Below are 20668 nucleotides of genomic sequence, written 5' to 3'. Positions count from 1 at the left end.
GAGCAGTCATGGGGGAAGGGAGGGGCCTGACTACCTACCTCCCATACTCCCAAAAGGTAGAAGGTCCACCTGGCAAGAGAGTTCAAGGGGCATGGTGAGTGAGAAGGAAGAACTCGTGGATGCAGCTTCTTCTTCTTCCATCTCTCACCTTGTCTTGCCCCTTTGCAGGAGAGAATGTGCCTGAGACAGAGCGCCTGGCTGGGGAGGAGGCAGCCCTGGGAGCCGAGCTCTGTGAGGAGACCCCTGTGAATGACAACTCATCCATCGTGGTGCGCATCGCGCCCGAGGAGCGGCAGAAATACGAGGAGGAGATCCGCCGTCTCTATAAGCAGCTTGACGACAAGGTGAGGGCGGCCAGGCAGGGCACTGAGGCACGCCAGGTGGGATGAGAGGTAGAAATATAAGCGATCAAAGAAAATCGCTTATATTGCCTCTTTCTGGTTTTAAAAGGGATAAATGCTTATGCTTGAAATGTGGAAACATCAATATAAATGTATGGAAGAAAATTAAAATCATCCACTATTCAGAGATAACACTCAACATTTTGCTTTTCTCTGTGCATATACCATGCAATTGAGTTATACTGTATAAGTAATTTTTTTTTTTTTGAGACAGGGTCTTGCTGTGTCGCCCAGGCTAGAGTGCAGAGGCATGATTGTGGTTCACTGCAACCTCTGCCTCTTGGGTTCAAGTGATTCTCCTGCCTCAGCCTCCAGAATAGCTGGGATTACAGGCGCACGCCACCACGCCTGGCTAATTTTTGTATTTTTGGTAGAAACGGGGTTTCACCATGTTGGCTGGGCTGACCTCTGGCGATCCGCCCGCCTCGGCCCCCTGAAGTGCTTGGATTACAGGTGTGAGCCACCGTGCCCGGCCTGTATATGTAATTATACATCTGATTTTTTTCATTCAGCATTATATTATGCACAATTTCCTACTTCATTAATAATTCTTCATAAATGTATTTTTATTTTCATTTATTATTATTATTTTGCTTTGAGAGAAAGAGTCTTGCTTTGTTACTCAGGCTGAAGTGCAGTGGTGCAATAATAGCTCACTGCAACCTCAAACTCCTGGGCTCGAGGGATCCCCCCCAACCTCAGCCTCTGAAAGAGCTGGGACTACAGGTGCACACCACCACGCCCAGCTAATTTTTTTTTTTTTTTTTTTGGTAGAGTTGGAGTCTCACTTTGTTGCCCAGGCTGGTCTCAAACTCCTGGCCTCAAGCGATCCTCCCACCTTGGCCTTTCAATGCGCTGGGATTAAAGGCATGCACCACCAGGCTAGCTAATATTTTAAATTTTTTGTAGAGACAGGGTCTCACTATGTTGCCCAGGCTGGCCTTGAACTCCTGGCTTCAACCGATCTTCCTGTAGGATATGGGGTTTCTAACTCAAAGCTTATACTATCTGGATTTTTATCAGGATCCTGCCTCTACCCCCAAACTTCTTACGTCTAAACTGGAAGGAGTAGCTTCCCTTCACCTGTCTTTCCCTGTTGCCTCCAACAGGATGATGAAATCAACCAACAAAGCCAACTCATAGAGAAGCTCAAGCAGCAAATGCTGGACCAGGAAGAGGTAATAGGAGGGAGGGCAGGACATGAGAGGAAAGGGGTTCTGTTCATCACTGGAAGGCATGGAATAGAGCTTTTTAAAATCAGATGGAAGAAGGCGCTTTCTGCTTGGGGATTAATCACTCCCCCAAACAGCGGAAGTCTGGGAACCTCACTGGGGCTTTTCTTTTCTTTTTCTTTTTTCTTTTCTTTTTTTTTTTTTAGAGATGGAGTCTCAATTTGTCACCTAGGCTGGAATGCAGTGGGGCAATCTCAGCTCACTGCAGCCTCGATCTTCCAGGGTCAAGCAGTCCTCCTGCCTCAGCCCCCTAAGTAGCTGGGACTACAAGTGCACCACCACACATGGCTAATTTTTGTAGAGATGGAGTTTTGCCATGTTACCCAGGCTGGTCTCGAACTCCTGAGCTCAGGCAATCTGCCCACCTAGGCCTCCCAAAGTGCTGGGATTACAGGCGTGAGCCACTGTGCCCGGCTGGGGCTTTTCTTAAAGCACAAATTTTAAAGTCTGGGGGCTTCTTCATTCTTCATTCTGTTGCCCTATTTCTATGAAACCTAAAGCCCACTTCCTCTTAACTCTTTATTTTGGGTAGGGTGGGGGCTCAGCTTCCCAGACCCAAGGCCATAGAAATGGTCACTGGCAGTGATCTTTCCCACATGCCACTCCTCTCCCTTGAAGCTGCTGGTGTCCACCCGAGGAGACAACGAGAAGGTCCAGCGGGAGCTGAGCCACCTGCAATCAGAGAACGATGCCGCTAAGGATGAGGTGAAGGAAGTGCTGCAGGCCCTGGAGGAGCTGGCTGTGAACTATGACCAGAAGTCCCAGGAGGTGGAGGAGAAGAGCCAGCAGAACCAGCTTCTGGTGGATGAGCTGTCTCAGAAGGTGGTAAGTGGTGTGCCAATGGTCCAACAGCTCCCTGACCACAGAACATCTCCCATGTCGAGGGGACCTCTGCATCCTTCCAGGGCTGTATGGTGGCTGCACCTCTGCACTGCTGTTCAGTGCATTGTGAGTCCCTCCCCAACCCTGTCACTGCACTTTCCCCTCGCAGTCCCTCTGTCTTTCAGACTCTTCTGCAGGGCCTGTGTTCTCTTCATAGCAGCCCTCGGGTCTTGCATGAAGGGAGAGGCCTCTGCCTGGGCTGGGCAAGGGAGCAGGAGGATGGCAACAGGAATGACCTGAGGGGCTGTCCCCAGGCCACCATGCTGTCCCTGGAGTCTGAGTTGCAGCGGCTACAGGAGGTCAGTGGACACCAGCGAAAACGAATTGCTGAGGTGCTGAACGGGCTGATGAAGGATCTGAGCGAGTTCAGTGTCATTGTGGGCAACGGGGAGATTAAGCTGGTGAGTGGTGAGAGACAGCAGCCTTGTTCAGGCTGGGCACTAGTGGAAGATGCAAGATGAGCCATCCAGGCCTTCACAGATACTGAGAAAGGCAGCCAGAGAGCCAGGAAACATGCCTTTGAACTAGACCCAGGAAGACAGGTAGAGGCTTGTATAGACCCAATTGAAAAGATACATTCTAGGTTGGGCACGGTGGCTCACCGCTGTAATCCCAGCACTTTGGGAGGCCGAGGCGGGCGGATCACTTGAGGTCAGGAGTTCGAGACCTGACCTCGCCAACATGGCGAAACCCTGTCTCTACTAAAAATACAAAAATTAGCCTGGCGTGGTGATGTGCACCTGTAATTCCAGCTACTCAGGAGACTGAGGCAGGAGAATCACTTCAACCTGGGAGGTAGAGGTTGCAGTGAACTGAGATCACACCACTGCACTCTAGCCTGGGTTATAGAGTGAGACTCTGCCTTAAAAACAAAACAAAACTAAACTAAATTCTAACGGGTGCTGAATAAAGAAGCAATGGAGGCCAGGCATGGTGGTTCATGCCTGTAATCCCAACATTTTGGGAGGCTGAGACAGGCGGATCGCTTGAGCCCAGGAGTTCACGACCAGCCTGGGTGACATAGTGAAACCCTATCTCTACAAAAAATACAAACGATTAGCTGGGGGTGGTGGCACACACCTATAGTACCAGCTACTTGACAGGCTGAGGTGGGAGAATCACCTGAGTATGGGAGGTTGAGGCTGCAGTGAGACATGATTGAGCTACTGCACTCCAGCCTGGGCGACAGAGCCAGACCTTGTCTTAAAAAAAAAAAAAAAGAGCCTGTACACGGTGGCTCACGCCTGTAATCCCAGCACTTTGGGAGGACGAGGCGGGTGGATCACCTGAGGTCAGGAGTTCGAGACCAGCCTGTTCAACATGGAGAAACTCTGTGTCTACTAAAAATATAAAATTAGCCGGGTGTGGTGGCTCATGCCTGTAATCCCAGCTACTCAGGTGGCTGAGGCAGGGGAATCGCTTGAACCTGGAGGCAGAGGTTGCAGTGAGCCGAGATTGCACCATTGCACTCCAGCCTGGGCAACAAGAGTGAAACTCCGTCTCAAAAAAAAAAAAAAAAATTTGGGAGGCTGAGGCGAGGTCAGGAGATTGAGACCATCCTGGCTAACACAGTGAAACCCTGTCTCTACTAAAAAAATACAAAAAATTAGCCAGGCATGGTGGCGGGCGCCTGTAGTCCCAGCTACTCAGGAGGCTGAGGCAGGAGAATGGCGTGAACCTGGGAGGCGGAGCTTGCAGTGAGCAGAGATGCGGCACTGCACTCCAGCCTGGGTGACAGAGGGAGACTCTGTCTCAAAAAAAAAAAAAAAAAAGCAGCAGCAACAGAGCAGTGCTTGCAGTAGGAGTTAGAGGTGGGGCATAAGCACAGAGTTCAGAATGAAATATGCAAATCTGTGGATGTGAGAATAATCTGGGTGATCAAGGAGATCAAAAGAAAATCATGTTGCTTTATAAGATTTATTTGTAAGTGGGGGACTGTCAGAATTGGATTTTTTTTTTTTTTGAGATGGAGTCTTGCTCTGTTGCCCAGGCTGGAGTGCAGTGGTGTGATCTCAGCTCACTGCAACCTCCGCCTCCCAGGTTCAAGCAATTCTTCTGCTTCAGCCTCCCGAGTAGCTGGGACTACAGGCACACACCACCACTCCTGGCTAATTTTTTGTATTTTTAGTAGAGAGAGGGTTTCACCATATTGGCCAGGCTGGTCTCGAACTCCTGACCTCGTAGTCCACCCACCTCAGCCTCCCAAAGTGTTGGGATTACAGGCGTGAGCCACCGAGCCCGGCCCGGAATTGGATTTTTTTTTTTTTTTTTTTGAGATGGAGTCTCACTCTGTCGCCCAGGCTGGAGTGCAGTGGTGTGACCTCGGTTCACTGCAACCTCCGCCTCCTGGGTTCAAGCAGTTTCCTGCCTCAGCCTCTTGAGTAGCTGGGATTACAGGCATGTGCCATGATGCTTGGCTAATTTTGTATTTTTAGTAGAGACAGGGTTTCACCACCATGTTGGTCAGGCTGGTCTCGAACTCCTGACCTCAGGTGATCCACCCACCTTGACCTCCCAAAGTGCTGAGATTACAAGGCATGAGCTACTGCGCCCAGCCAGAATTGGATTTTTAAATGCAGTCGGAGGAATTTAATGTGAAATGCCAGTGATAGAGAGCTGCTAAAGGTCGTTTGGAAAATACCCATCCCATTTGAGTCCCTGCATATGTGGGTGTGTATGGGTAGGTAGAAGGTGGGAGGGAACAGATAAAGCTTCCCAGCAGCCAAGAAGCATCTCTTCCTCCTTTAATCACCTTAGCCAGTGGAGATCAGTGGGGCCATCGAGGAGGAGTTCACTGTGGCCCGACTTTACATCAGCAAAATCAAATCAGAAGTCAAGTCTGTGGTCAAGCGGTGCCGGCAGCTGGAGAACCTCCAGGTGGAGTGTCACCGCAAGATGGAAGTGACTGGGCGGGAGCTCTCATCCTGCCAGCTCCTCATCTCTCAGGTGAGTGCCTAAGTTTGAGAACCTTCAGATGCCATGGGAGAAAGAAGGCTACTCTGGGGTTATGGCTAAAACTCCTAACACCCACCTTTATGTCAAAGTTCTGGGGTCAAGTGAAATCAAGGACAGAAAAGCTGGGGTGGCAGGGGTGCAGATCAGGGCCAAAAAAGTAAAGGCTCAGGGCGGGTACTGCCCCCTGAGCCATGGGAGCTAAAGGAAGAGCCCCATAGGAATGGCCCCCAACCCTGCACCCTCATGGGAAGTGTAGCAGGAGGGAGGGCTGGGAGGAGAGCTGGAGTTGGAGATCTGTGTGGCCTGGGTTTGTGTCCTTTGCTCCATCTTCTTCCTCTCACCAACTTTCTCCCACCAGCATGAGGCCAAGATCCGCTCGCTTACGGAATACATGCAGAGCGTGGAGCTAAAGAAGCGGCACCTGGAAGAGTCCTATGACTCCTTGAGCGATGAGCTGGCCAAGCTCCAGGCCCAGGGTGAGGCCTTCTTATACCTCCATCCCACTGTCCAGGGCAGAAAAGTCAGAAACATCAAAATAAATCACCCCAATAATCACTCACTCAAAGCATTAGCTTGAAATCATGGATGCCAACTCATATGTTAGCCAAGGTTTTGCATGTAGCTCATTTTACATTAACCATACACCCTTGTTCTCTGTTCCTGCTATATCAAATTGGACAGTCCTAACACAGAAGAACATCCCTGTGGGTCCATTCCCAGCCCTGCCTGGAGTTCTGGTCACAACGTGAAGTTCTTTCCGAAAGAGGTAGGTTTGATGTCAGCTGTCTTCCCCTCTTTCCCTTAGAAACTGTGCATGAAGTGGCCCTGAAGGACAAGGAGCCTGACACTCAGGATGCAGATGAAGTGAAGGTGAGTGGGGAAGGTGTCAGGGACAACTGGGGCCTGGTGTGGTGAAAGCTGTGCTGGCCCTCACAGAGCTTGTTGCTGGGAGTCTGGCCTTTGAGCTTGGGGTGGGGTTGTTTGCAGAAGGCTCTGGAGCTGCAGATGGAGAGTCACCGGGAGGCCCATCACCGGCAGCTGGCCCGGCTCCGGGACGAGATCAACGAGAAGCAGAAGACCATTGATGAGCTCAAAGAGTAAGGGTTCCCAAGGGCGACTCCAGCCCCTCCCGGGTCCTGTCACCTTGCTGTATTGACTCACATGTCCCCTCTGGATCTGATTCTTTAACATCCATGTGTCATTCCCTCAACAATGCCACAACTTCATAGCCCCACCTCAGGAGACACATGGAATAACGACTAGTCCCTATCCTTGAGGGTCCCAGGATTAGAGAGGTCAGGGTTCCTGGCTCTGTCATGGAAACAGTGGCCTGAGTCTGCCTCTGGCATCTGAAGGTGGACACATCAATTCTAACTGGACTCACTCGTTCAAAAAGGAAGAAGTTTGAAGAGCTGGCCTTCCCTTCCCCCTCATTAACATCTTTCCCCCCCGTCTCCATTACCTTCTGATGCTCTGTAGCCTAAATCAGAAGCTCCAGTTAGAGCTAGAGAAGCTTCAGGCTGACTACAAGAAGCTGAAGAGCGAAGAACACGAGAAGAGCACCAAGCTGCAGGAGCTGACGTGAGTGGCATGGATTTACCTGTAAAACTACAGCCTTGTAGGCTCAGAACTGCGAACTCAGACATGCTTGCAGAGGCAGGACACACATGCAGACATGATAGGGTGACTCATGGGAAAAATATGATGGGGTAGAGACGGGACAAAAAGGACACTCTCAGCAAAGACTGCCGTTGAGTATTCACCAGTATGGAAGGAGGTTTACGATGTTCTATTCAGTGTAAAAACAGGTTACAAAACCATATGCATGGTATGATCCCATAAAAATGTATACATGGATATGTAGGCATAGAAAAAAGTCTAGAAAGGTGGACACCAGAAGGTTAATGTTGGTTTGATCTGTAAATAGTAGAATCATAGGCTTTTTATAAAAACTCACCTTATGTCTCTCTTTAAAATTCTTTTCTAATTTTTGCACAGTAAACATGAGTAACTTGTGTAATAAATAATAATAGGCTGGGTGCGATGGCTCACACTTATAATCTCAGCACTTTGGGAGGCCAAAGCAGGTGGACTGCTTGAGCTCAGTAGTTCGAGACCAGCCTGGGCAACATGGCAAAACCCTGTCTCTACTAAAAATACAAAAATTAGCTGGGCATGGTGGCATACGTCTGTGGTCCCAGATGCTTGGGAGGCTGAGGTGGGAAGGATCCCTTGAGCCCAGGAGGTTGAGGCTGCAGTGAGCCCTGATTGTGCCACTGTACTCTATCTAGCCTAGGTAACAGAATGAGACCCTGTTTCACAAAATAACAATAATAGTAATACTTAAATGGAGATAAAAGTAATAGAGGAAGAGGCAAGAGGAAGGAGAATCCTGAGGGATCTTTCCATTTCCCTTATTTCTCTTGCTACAGATTTCTGTACGAGCGACATGAGCAGTCCAAGCAGGACCTCAAGGGTCTGGAGGAGACAGTTGTGAGTGGTTCCCTTCTGTGCCAAATTCACAGGACTGGGGAGTGGGGAGGCTTCATTTCTTCCTAACCCTATTCCTCCTGCCCTTTTGCAGCCATTCTGTAGCGTAATCAAGACACATTTTTTCCTAAAGGATAAGTGACTCACTTGATTATAGAGACTGGAGGTACCTATAATTCTGGAGGAATAGGACAGACCTGGTATCTGGCTATTCCCAATTTTTCATCATTCTTTCCAGGCCCGGGAACTCCAGACCCTCCACAACCTTCGCAAGCTGTTCGTTCAAGACGTCACGACTCGAGTCAAGAAAGTGAGTGCTGTCCTTGGGGTCTTATCAGCCCCCACATCCTCCTCCCATCCTTAGGTTTCTCCTGCCCCTGTTGCCCCTATGGGGCTGGCTTGGCCTGGTCTTGGTGGGACCTGTTTGGCCTCAGGACAGCCACGTCTTTCCTATTATCTGTTCTCAGAGTGCAGAAATGGAGCCCGAAGACAGTGGGGGGATTCACTCCCAAAAGCAGAAGATTTCCTTTCTTGAGAACAACCTGGAACAGCTTACAAAGGTTCACAAACAGGTAAGAGTCTGCTGAAGGAGTGAAGAGAATTTTTGAGGCCGGGTAGCTAGCATACCAAATCCTCAGAGGCCCCTTGGATTCAGGAAAATCCAGTTGCATGTTTTCCTTACTGTTCGCTTTTACTTTCCCTACTAATCCCTTCTTTATACCATATTTGGTCCACTTGTACCTTGTTCTTTGTTTCATGCCTGTATTCCCTTCTCAAAGTTTCTAACCCACCTCTGCTCAAAGTGGAATTCCCCAGGCCTACCTTGGAGGGAGAGGTTGAAACTAACAGAGGCATGGGCTGTAACTATACAGGAGGGAGACTGGTCAGACGTTACCCAGAGATGGAAGGCAGGGAGATGAGAAGAAGCAAGGGAGTTGGGCTTCTCTCGTGGAGAGAACTCCATCTGTCTAGGTCTGTGGCAGGCATGCAGGGACATTAAATGATGTCCCTGGCTAGGCACAGTGGTGCATGCCTGTAGTCCCAGTGCTTCAGGAAGCCGAGGCGGGCGGATCACTTGAGCACAGGAGTTCAAGACCAGCCTAAGCAACATGGCGAAACCCCATCTCTACAAAAAATACAAAAATTAGCCGGATGTGGTGGCACACACCCATAGTCCCAGCTACTTGGGAGGCTGAGGTAGGGCAATTTGCTTGAGCGCAGGAAGTAGAGGCTGCAGTGAGCTGTGATCATGCCACTGCACTCCAGCCTAGGTGACAGAGTGAGACCCTGTTTCAATTTAAAAAAAAATGATGTCCCTAAGATGGCCCAACCAGCCCCTGGTTGGGGCCCCAGTCAAAACTCCTGTGTATTAAGTTGCTGCCTCTCTGTCCCCCTCCTTGCTGTTGCGGTTCTTTAGGTGGATGACTGGGTTTCAAAGGTATGGGGTGGGGATGCAGAAGGGCAGTCCAAAGGAGTCAGGACAGGAAATGTTTGGTGCATGCTGGGTAGGGGCACTCTCACTAGCACTAAATATCTGAGCCTTGAAGACAGGCTCAGCAGGCTGTCAACTGGTCCTTTTAACTAATTCATAAAATAAACCCTAACCTATACTTCATTCCTTTCCTTTCAAATCTACCTTAAGATTCCATTTAAACTTACATTCTCACTAGCCTAGCACTTAAACTTCTTTTCCTCCCAGTGTAATGCCCAGCTTATATAGTAAATATTCAGTACTTTTTTTTTTCTTAATGAATCCTAAACCTGTGCCCAGTGATAATGTACAGAGTTTATTTATTTTATTTAGGCCTGCAGAGGGCTTTGCTACGATTTTATTTCCTTTATTATGAAACTGAGTAACAAAATTATAGAAAAGTTGAAAGGCAGATAGGAAACATTTGAAATCAATTCTGCCATTCGATTTTCATTCCCGCATTCACTTTCCCTCTCTGTCCAAATCCATATTATGTTGCTTAAAACACACACATACATGTGTGTGCTACTCTGGGCCTCTCTGCCTATGGGAAAGCCCTGCTCTATGGAGCAAGCCCCAAAAAAATTTCCATGAAAAAACACAACCACACAGTTTCCTTTATCGTCACTGAAGCCTCTGCCTCTGTTCAAAGTCCCAAAAAAACAAAAATGACTCACCTATAGGATAAATAGAGGACTCACTACAATTTCCTACCTCAGCAGACACAAGAGTAAAAAGGAAAAGGAGATAAAAACTTCTCAGTTAAGAGAATCTTAACAGCCAGGACTATAGCCCTATATCAATTAAGCTAAAGTATTGTCACAGCAAAACATTGCTTATACTCCATAAATTGTCCAAATGGAAACTGCATGGAAGGGTTTCTAGCTTGTCCCCTTGAGCCCCCAGTGTTCCCCGCTATGCTGATTTACCCGCTGTCTTCCAAGGCCCTGCTCCTTTTGCAACCTGTAGTGCCCCCAGTCATTGTGTGGAACCTGTAAAAAGATCAGGAAGTCTTTTCGGGCTGCAGGGTGGTTGCTCCCATGCTCTAGCTTAATTGCACTGGGGGAGGGATAACCCATGAAGTCCTTGAATGTGAAGGTAATGAGTGCAAATGTTTGTGAGACCTCAAACATTTTCTTTCCTTCCTACGGGGCGGGCTCTGCCTGTCTATATGTGTATGTCAGGGGCTCCTGAATTCCAGCTTCTGCTCCTGCTCTGCACTGCACCTGCCATGCACAGATTCTCCTCAATGCCACAGCCACCAAATTGCTACTGTGCCCTTGCTGCCCCACCCTTTGCATGCCCACAAAGCCCTCTCTGGGGAAGCAGGTCCCTCATCCCCATGGCCGCCCTGGGGCTATTGATCTGGCACATGCTGGGAGATGTGGGGGAAACCAGATGGAGACAGGACAAGGCGCTGTCACAAGAGTTCTGGGCTGCAGTGGAGATGGCAGGTTTTACTGCCTAGAAAATTATATAACTTTTAAATGCCTGACCACCCACCCTTCGCTCTGGGAGAAGGAATGAGCTGGACAGAACAGTCCATTACATAAAGGCAATGAGGCCTTTTGAGGAAATGACATGGTCTCCATCTTCTCTGACTCCTGATTTTTCTTTATTCTCTCTCCTCACCCCTGTCCCCTACACTCCTCTGGGTGACTGTCTTGGGTCACTTGCCTTCCTTTCCACTTCTTCCCTTTGGCTTGCCCCATAGCTGGTACGTGACAATGCAGATCTGCGTTGTGAGCTTCCTAAATTGGAAAAACGACTTAGGGCTACGGCTGAGAGAGTTAAGGCCCTGGAGGGTGCACTGAAGGAGGCCAAGGAGGGCGCCATGAAGGACAAGCGCCGGTACCAGCAGGAGGTGGACCGCATCAAGGAGGCCGTTCGCTACAAGAGCTCGGGCAAACGGGGCCATTCTGCCCAGATTGGTGAGTAGGTGTTAGCAGGCAAGGTGGGAGTATCTCCTGAAGCAAATTTAGCAAATTGCTAATTGCCAAGCAACTAGATTATTGCTTCTTACCTACCCCTAGCCTCATCCCACTTCCCCCCAAAAAGTAAAAAAGTGATTATGTTACAAGCAACTCAGTTCAACCCCAGCTAAATGACCTCAGGGACCAGGGCAAATGCAGGGTCATAGCCTCCTCATGGTTGTTTTCTTTCTTTATTGCAGCCAAACCCGTCCGGCCTGGCCACTACCCAGCATCCTCACCCACCAACCCCTATGGCACCCGGAGCCCTGAGTGCATCAGTTACACCAACAGCCTCTTCCAGAACTACCAGAATCTCTACCTGCAGGCCACACCCAGCTCCACCTCAGATATGTAGTGAGTGACCACACGTGTGGGTTGGAGTCCCACCCAAGGCTCCCTGGACCCTAGAAGGCATAGGGTGGGGGCAGTTATTGGTTGTGGCTTAATTATTTTCCTAAACCCTTTCTCAACTTCATGCCTATGATTAGAAGGTAGGTGTCTGCCCTCCCAGCCTGTGGCCGTGTTTGTTTTCCTCTGCTCTCTGGGGATGGGGAGGGCTGAGCAGCTCTATCGCTGAGGATGAGTGTGGATTAGTGGTCCTCAGACTAGTGGAGGGTGGGTGTCAGAGGCTGCCTCTTTCCTCTGCTCCATCCAGCTTTGCAAACTCCTGTACCAGCAGTGGAGCCACATCTTCTGGCGGCCCCTTGGCTTCCTACCAGAAGGCCAACATGGACAATGGTGAGTGAAAAAGATGGGTAATCCCACCTTTGGGGTCCTCAGGGCAAGTTGAGAGGCATAAAAGTAAGTGACCTTAGTGTACAAAAAATACTGACCGAACCTTTCTGGTGTGCCAAGGCTTCAAATAAAAAAAAAAATACATATAGCCAGGTGTGGTGGCATGCACCTGTAGTCCTAGCTACTTGGGAGGTTGAGATAGGAGGATTGCTTGAGCTCAGGAGCTTAAGGCTGAAGTGCACTGTGAATACACCTGTGAATAGCCACTGCACTCAGCCTGGGCAGCATAGTAAAGCCCCATCTCTAAAATAATAATAATAACACATATGAAGAAAAAAGTGACCCTGTACCTACAGCCTGAGCCCTGCCCAGCCCTTTAGGTCTCAGGCTGCCTCGGAGTGGATTCCTCCTATTACCACGCCAATCCCAGCCCTTACCTTCCAGTTCCCTTTTCTTCTCCTTGGTGAGGGGCTGCAGAAACTTTTTCTCAAACAAAATAATGATGTAGCTTGGGATAACTAAGGAGAAAGTGTCACAGCTTATCTTTTTCTCTAAGGGATTAAGATGGGAGAGGGTTTGCGCAAACTGTTTCTAACACCCAATCTCCTTTTTTCTTCTTCTAATCCTGTGTTCTCAATGATGATCTCTTCAGGAAATGCCACAGATATCAATGACAATAGGTACAACAGTCCCCACTACCCCTGGGTTTTCTGGGTGGGACCAGAAGAAATGATTAAATTTCCCTTGTGCCCCACTTGGAGGTTCCTGGAGCCTTTGGGGAAGGGGGAGGGAGTGAGACTCATTCTTTTCATCACTGTGTTGTCCAGGAGATCCAGTCATTCCCCTGCCTCAGTGCAGAATATCTCCCCTCCTCCAATCCCATCTGTGGCTTCTCCCTATTCCAGTGATAAGGTCTGGACGAAAACAACGTGGGCATCTGACGACTGGGTTTCTCTCCTACCTTTGGAAGCCTTGTGACATTGGACAAGTCATTTACATCCCTCTGGCCTTGAGTTTCCCTGTATTCCTGTAAAACACAAATAGTCCCTGCCATTTGTGATCTCACAGGGATGCTCTCAGAGCAGAGTAACCATGATGACAGGAATACTTTAATTTCTATGGAGCTGATCATGGTGGGTCTCTTCCTCCAGGAGTGACCTGCCGTGTGGCTATGAGGCTGAGGACCAGGCCAAGCTTTTCCCCCTCCACCAAGAGACAGCAGCCAGCTAATCTCCCACACCCACGGCTGCATACCTGCACTTTCAGGTAGCGTCAGGCTGCTTCCTCGGGCCAGCCTCAGGTTGCTTCCCTTCTTGCTGACAGCCTCTTTGGTTTTCCTGCTGCTGCTTCTTTTTTTTTTATCACCTCAAAACTTTAATTATGTAGTTACCCCTCAACTCCTGCTTTCCCCTGTTGGGGGCTACGCCTGTGCTGCCCCATGTAATCTGGACGTTGACCTCCCGTGCCCCCTTTTGCTTTCCGTTAGGCTACAGTGGTAACCACAGTACTGTCTTTTTGCCACTAGGGGTCACTGTCACATGTCCAAAGAAGTGAGCTTGGCCGCTGTAATTAGAACCACAGGGGTGGTAGACTGCAGATCTATCAGGAGACCCTAGGGGGCCATCTCAACCCCACCTCTTCCTCCACCCTGAAATAATTTTGGATGGATAGGTGTTTTTGGAACTAAGACATCTCCAGTTAAGGCGATGTTTGCTTCACGCCTGCACCTGTGTCCCATCCTCTTCCCATCTGTATATGCCACCAGTAAGCTTTAGGAAACACCCCACGAAATCAGTCAGCGCTCCCCTCCCATCTTGCTCAGTGGAGGTGGCAAAGCCCCTCTTTTTCCTCCTCTGTCCCCAGGTGCTCTCCTCTAGCAGCACAGGAACCTTCTTTGTTCTTGTGTGTCACTGGGTTTCTCACCAAGGTTGCTTTAGGGCCCAGAAGTGGCACAGAGAACATGGCCAGTCTCTTACTGGGCTGCATCTAAGCTGAGCCCTCTCCAGGGGTTTCCCAGAATAGTAAACCGGGCACACACAGGCAGAAAAGTCTGAGAAGCAGAGAAGTAGGAATGCAGAAGAGGAGTTGGGGAGACCTAGGGATGGAGGTGCAAGCCTGGGTCACGGGGGGCGGTGGTAGGGGGGTCTGCTTCTTGGTATTAAAGGAACAGGACAGTAAACCAAAGTGTGTGCAGATGCCACCTGTTCCTGTTCTGTGACTGAGCTACAAGCTGGGCCCTCACACCCTCTTTCTCTTTCTTTCCCAGTTTCTAAGAGGGACTGAGGCCTCTTCTCTCAGCATGCTGCAAACCTGTGGTCTCTGATACTAACTCCCTCCCCAACCCCTGTTGTTGGACTGTACTATGTTTGATGTCTTCTCTTACTTACTCTGTATCTCTTTGTACTCTGTATCTATATATCAAAAGCTGCTGCTATGTCTCTCTTCTGTCTTATTCTCAAGTATCTACTGATGTATTTAGCAATTTCAAAGCATAGTCTACCTTCCTTATTTGGGGCAATAGGGAGGAGGGTGAATGTTTCTTCTTTCTCATCTACTCGTCTCACACTGAGTGGTGTTAGTCACTGAGTAGAGGTCACAGAGATGACAAAAGGAAAAATGGGAGCTAGAGGGTTGTGACCCTTCATACACACACACACGCACACATGCACACAAACATGCACACACGCATGCACACACACAAAGCCTTAAGCAGAAGAATGTCTTAGCATCATGAGACAGAGAAATAGACTCTTCCTCCCTCCTCTTTCACATATAGCACAGGGGAAGGTAAAATGGAAGGGCTGCTAATTGAGACATATAATTTTCTTCATACACCCCTCACCTTAATCAAAGGATTCAGGTGTTACTTCTGCCCTACAAAGTCTGCCTTTTGCCTCCCTCTTCCTGTTTTCCCCTGGACTGAGAAATGGGTTGCTCAAGGGACCATTTCCCTTTTTCTTCAAGCTCCTTTTGATATTCCCTGCCCCAGAGCTCATGACCAGAACCCAGAGTTGATTTAAAATATTTTGAAAAATGGAGGAGGCAGACTGCTCCCAGCAGCCTGTCAATGGCTGCTCATCTGTCCATGGAGATGGTTACAGGCAGGTGTAGTCAAAATGATTGATTCCTTGGGTTTGGGGGTGAATAGGCTGGGAAATTTCTGAGCCTTTTTTTTTGTCACAGTGCCCTCAAGTTGAAGCGATGAGCTGGATTTCTTTCTTGTTCCATACTGGGCGGCATGCTCCTCCCATCTCCACCCCTTGGTTTGGGGGCTTCCAGCTCATTGGCAAAATCTCTCTCTCTAGTTGCCTTCCTTTCAAGCTGAAGCCTGACTTTTCCCCAATGTACATTTTTTTTTTCTCCACAAAGAGTTCCTTCTCTAATGTCCCCATCTGGTATTAAGTGCACTTTAAAGAAAGGGGCAGGGTGGATTTTCAAGAGGTGGGAAGCTCTAAGGCTTGACCCTGAGGGGTCTTCTCCCAGCCATTCTCAGCCCATATGCAGCACCCTCCATACTGAAGAGGACTGTTGTTTTAGTTTCAGACGGTCCTTTCCTTCCACATGGTGCTAAGGTGGTTTTCTAGGTAACTGCAGGGATGGAGGTCACTAGCCAGTCCAAACCAGGAGAGAAAGTCTGGTGTCCTGATATCCAGTCTTTTCTAGGAGGAAGACCAAGATTCTCCAGCGGCAGGGCAGCCTATCACCCAACTTCTAAGTCAGGAAAGGAAGCTGAGTGGGAATGCCAGCTGGTAAGCGCAGGCTGCACTGGCCCATGACTCCTTCAAGGAAAAGAGGCCCTGCTCCCTTTACCTGCTGAGCTCCTTTTAGCAGTTAGGGAGAACTGCAGGGGGAAAAATACCAGTGGAGTGTGGAATAAATCCAAAGCAGTGATTTTTAAATGTTTTTCAAAAACAAATCTTACATAGAACCCCAATATAAAAAATAAAGTAATGCAGACCTGGGCAGTTTGCATTTTTTTTTTTTTTTGGTGGAAGAAGTCTCAGCGTCTCTTAGGACTGACTGTTCAAAGGCTCCTCAGTGAATGAGCCCTTGAACAGTCCTAAGAGACCCTGAGGATTCTGTGGAATAGTTTGAAAACCATTGTTCTGAGGAAGGGGGTCCAATCTGGCTCCTCTGCACTAAAGCTGCAACTCATGGAAAAGAGGGCAACGGTGGGGTAGACAAGCCATGCTGTCTCCAGACCCACTAGGGTGGAAGGAAGGTTCCTGTGGGCCTGTGGACTTAGGCTAATATTTGCTGCCAGCAGGGCACTTAAGAATCCAGGGGGTTTTATGTAATGTTGCCACCACATGGTTCTTTTAAAAACACATAAGGAAATGTGAGGGAGTAGCGCAGATGAGGAGAGAGATGACACAGAGGGAGCAGCCTTCTCTTTAGCAAGATGTAAGGGAAATATAATTCACTTACATAAAAAAGAAACAACACACACGCAAACCCTTCACCAGAAGCTTCACACTACATCCTCCTCCTCCTCCTGCTCCCCACCTTCACCGCATCCCTTTCAGAGCCAGGGTCACTGCAAGGGGCACCTGGCCTGCCCACTCACATCTGCCAAAATGTTGCATGCCAGCGTGGAAGACAAACCAAACTGCGCAACCCCCTGTGTGTATTTACTTGGTGTACATAGATATCTTTAAAATAAAATAAATTCAATGATAACTCTATGTTGTTGTAAATATTCTTTATCCCTTCCCAATCTCACTGCCTTCTTTGGATGAAATGGAACTTGATAGAATATATCCTTCCAGATGTTTTTCTATAGATTTACATAAGGCTTGATTTTTTTCCCACTTGACAATATATCCTGGAGATCTTTGTATGTCAATATATATCAATTGACCTCATTAAAATATAATTTTTCACATATTTATCCTACAGTTCATTCAACCAGTCTACGACTGGTGGATAACTATACTGTTTGTAATTTTTACCAAAAGCACTATCTTGTTCTTTCATTTTTGACCCAGAGCAGTCTCAGTCCTGGCATCAATTCCTTCCCACTCCGGTGTTTCACCATCTCTCCACAGCCAACAGATCAATATTCCTGTCCCAGGATCATCCACTACAATCACCCTTCCAACCCCCATTTTAAAGCATACTCCACCTCTCTTCTCTGCTCATATCTCAAAGCTTCTCAGATGGAGAAAACTGCACACCCAAAAAACTGGGGCAAGTAAAACTGAAGAGCCTACAAACCTGCCAGGACTTTCGGTGCTTCTCAGTTTCCTCTCCTATCTCCCAGAGCAAGGGTCTACACCCTTTCCACCCTCCTCTGTCAGGCAACAACTTTGTCATCTAAGGCACTTAAGCCTGAAATTCTTTTATCTTGCCCCCTGCCCACATGCACCTACACAATTACCTATCTGTGTCTGCACTTATGCTTTCCTTCTCCCTTCTGACCAGTGATAAATCTCCTTTCTCTGGGCTAAAGTGAATCCCTTCTAGATATTTCATTCTTGAGATACTGATATAGAATCTCAATATACAAATATATAACATATCTAAAACTGATAAACTGATGGAGACTTGAGGAGTTTGCATCTTTTTTTTTTTTTTTAAACAGAGTCTCGCTCTGTTGCCCAGGCTGGAGTGCAGTGGCACAATCTCGGCTCACAGCAACCTCCGCCTCTCAGGTTCAAGCGATTCTCCTGCTTCAGCCTCCTAAGTATCTGGGACTACATGTGCACACCACCATGCCCGGCTAATTTTTGCATTTTTAATAGAGATGGGTTTTCACCATGTTGGCCAGGCTTGTCTCAAACTCCCGGCCTCAAGTGATCCGCCCGCCTCGGTGCATCTTCTTTATTAATGCCTGTCTCAGTGGTCTCATCTCCTTGTAAGGTCCTTCCCATAAGAGTCCCTCCCTTTACTGTGTGTTTCTCTAACTGTGTGTTTCTCTATCTTACTTGTTTTCTTAAAGTCAGATATCCAGAAACCATCCCAAGCTTCCCATCCCCACTTCCTCACCCCCTATTCATTCCTTAGCCCACCTTGATCTGCCTCTTGTTCTGCTCAAAACTGCTTTTCCAAATGGCATTAGTTACCAAATACAGTGGACATTTCTTCTGGACAACAGTCCTTGTTTTCCTTCACCTCTCTATGACATATACTTCTTCACTCCTTCCTTCTTGAAACTCAACTCCCCTTGGCTTTTGTGACCCTGCTGTCTTGGCTCCCTGTACTTCCCTGGCCACCCTTCCGAGTCTTCCTCCTCAGGCCTCTTAAATGCTGCTCTATCCCAGGGCTCAGCCCTTGGTTCCTTCCTTGCTCTTTCTAAGACATGTCATCCATGCCTGCAGATTCCACAATTCTTCAATCCGTATCCCCAGTCCAGAACATTCTGCTCAGCTGCGGGAGCATGTGTCCAGCTGACCTCAGATGCCTCAAACATGTTCCAAACCGAACTCACCTTCCTCTGAATCTGCTCCTTTTCATGTCACCATCATCTCTCTGATATCATCATCATCATTAGCCAGAAGCCTTAGACTCACTCTCAATGCCTCCCTTTTCCTTTAATCCCCACATTCATATGAATTTTCCAAGTTGACATCAAACTGCATCTTTAGATGCCACCCTCTTCTTTCAAACACAACAGCCACTGCTTTAGTTCATTATCTCTCCCTGAACTTTTGCAATACTCAAGTCATCCTCCAGGAACATGCCTGAGTGATCCTTTTTTTTTTTTTTTTTTTTGAGATGGAGTCTTGCTCTGTTGCCCAGGCTGGAGTGCAGTGGCAGGATCTCGGCTCACTGCAACCTTGGCACCCCCCCCCCCCCGCCGGTTCAAGCGATTCTCCTGCCTCAGCCTCCTGAGTAGCTGGGATTACAGGTGTGTGCCACCACGCCCGGCTAAATTTTGTGTTTTTAGTTGAGATGGGGTTTCACCATGTTGGTCAAGCTGGTCTTGAACTCCTTGTAGGGTCCAGACCTACTGGGCTTAGCGGGTGTTCTCCCTGTGTGCGGAGACGAGAGATTGTAAGAAATAAAGACACAAGACAAAGAGATAAAGAGAAAACAGCTAGGCCTGGGGACCACTGCCACCAAGACGCGGAGACCGATAGTGGCCCCTAATGGCTAGGTGCACTGGTATTTATTGAATACAAGACAAGGGGCAGGGTAAGGAGGGGTGAGTTGTCCAAGTGATTGATAAGGTCAAGCAAATCACGTGATCATGGGATAGGGGTCCCTTCCCTTTTAGGTAGCCAAAGCAGAGAGGGAAGGCAGCATACGTCAGCATTTTCTTCTATGCACTTATAAGAAAGATCAAAGACTAAGATTTTCACTATTTCTTCTACCGCTATCTACTAAGAACTTCAAAGAGGAACCAGGAGTACAGGAGGAACATGAAAGTGGACAAGGAGCGTGACCACTGAAGCACAGCACCAAAGGGAGGGGTTTAGGCCTCTGGATGACTGCAGGCAGGCCTAGATAATATCCAGCCTCCCACAAGAAGCTGGTGGAGCAGAGTGTTCCCTGACTCCTCCAAGGAAAGGGAGACTCCCTTTCGCGGTCCGCTAAGCAACAGGTGCCTTCCCAGGCACTGGTGTTACCGCTTGACCAGGGAGCCCTCAAATGGCCCTTATGCGGGCGTGACAGAGGGCTCACTTCTTGCCTTCTAGGTCATTTCTCACAATGTCCCTTCAGCACCTGACCCTATACCTGCCGGTTATTCCTAGGTTATATTAGTAATGCAACAAAGAGTAATATTAAAAGCTAATGATTTATAATGTTTATACTGATGATTGATAATTGTCCATGATCATCTCTATATCTAATTTGTATTGTAACTACTCTTTATTCTAACTATTTTCTTTATTATACTGCAACAGTTTGTGCCTTCAGTCTCTTGCCTTGGCACCTGGGTAATCCTTTGCCCACAACTCCTGACCTCAGGTGATCCTCCCGACTCGGCCCCGCAAAGTGCTGGGATTATAGGCGTGAGCTGCCGCATCTGGCTTTTTTTTTTTTTTTTTTTTTTGAGACAGAGTCTTGCTCTGTCGCCCAGGCTGGAGTGCAATGGCATGATCTGGGCTCACTGCAACCTCTGCCTCCTGGGTTCAAGCGATTCTCCTGCCTCAGCTTCTCAAGTAGCTGGGACTACAGGCACCTGCCAACATGCCCGGCTTTTTTTTTTTTTTTTTTTTTTTGAGATGGAGTCTCACTCTGTCACCCAGGCTGGAGTGCAGTGGCGTGATCTCTGCTTGGCGTGATCTCAGCTCACTGCTACCTCCGCCTCCTGGGTTCAAGTGATTCTCCTGCCTCAGCCTCCTGAGTAGCTGGGATTACAGGCTCACGCCACCACGCCCGGCTAATGCCCGGCTAATTTTTGTATTTTTGTAGAGACGAGGTTTCACCATGTTGGCCAGGCTGGTCTTGAACTCCCAACCTCAGGTGATCCTCCCGCCTCGGCCTCCCAAAGTGCTGGGATTACAGGCGTGAGCCACCGCGCCCGGCTTCGTTCTTTCTTGTCTCCATGTCTTTGTATGCTGTTCTCTTTGTCTAGACAGC

General features: G+C 48.4%; 1 protein-coding gene across 1 annotated transcript in view; it reads left to right on the top strand.

The window, feature by feature from the left end:
* KIF5A (kinesin family member 5A) overlaps positions 1-16824 on the top strand; it is a 36593-nt gene extending 19769 nt beyond the window's left edge. Inside the window, exons 12-29 of the mRNA XM_509167.6 lie at positions 169-344; positions 1511-1579; positions 2252-2458; positions 2770-2916; positions 5273-5461; positions 5829-5946; positions 6276-6340; positions 6458-6567; positions 6950-7051; positions 7903-7963; positions 8199-8270; positions 8428-8532; positions 11146-11362; positions 11605-11758; positions 12060-12142; positions 12792-12819; positions 13291-13405; positions 14406-16824. Coding sequence (XP_509167.3) covers positions 169-344; positions 1511-1579; positions 2252-2458; positions 2770-2916; positions 5273-5461; positions 5829-5946; positions 6276-6340; positions 6458-6567; positions 6950-7051; positions 7903-7963; positions 8199-8270; positions 8428-8532; positions 11146-11362; positions 11605-11758; positions 12060-12142; positions 12792-12819; positions 13291-13369 — 1982 coding nt within the window. The 3' untranslated portion in view covers positions 13370-13405; positions 14406-16824. The remainder of the gene's footprint in view (positions 1-168; positions 345-1510; positions 1580-2251; positions 2459-2769; positions 2917-5272; positions 5462-5828; positions 5947-6275; positions 6341-6457; positions 6568-6949; positions 7052-7902; positions 7964-8198; positions 8271-8427; positions 8533-11145; positions 11363-11604; positions 11759-12059; positions 12143-12791; positions 12820-13290; positions 13406-14405) is intronic.
* Positions 16825-20668: the final 3844 nt, after the last annotated feature.

Source organism: Pan troglodytes, chromosome 10 (genome assembly GCF_028858775.2).
Source record: "Pan troglodytes isolate AG18354 chromosome 10, NHGRI_mPanTro3-v2.0_pri, whole genome shotgun sequence".
Lineage (NCBI taxonomy): Eukaryota > Metazoa > Chordata > Mammalia > Primates > Hominidae > Pan > Pan troglodytes.
Note: the sequence above shows the minus strand (reverse complement) of the source record. Positions and strands in the feature narration are given on the sequence as shown.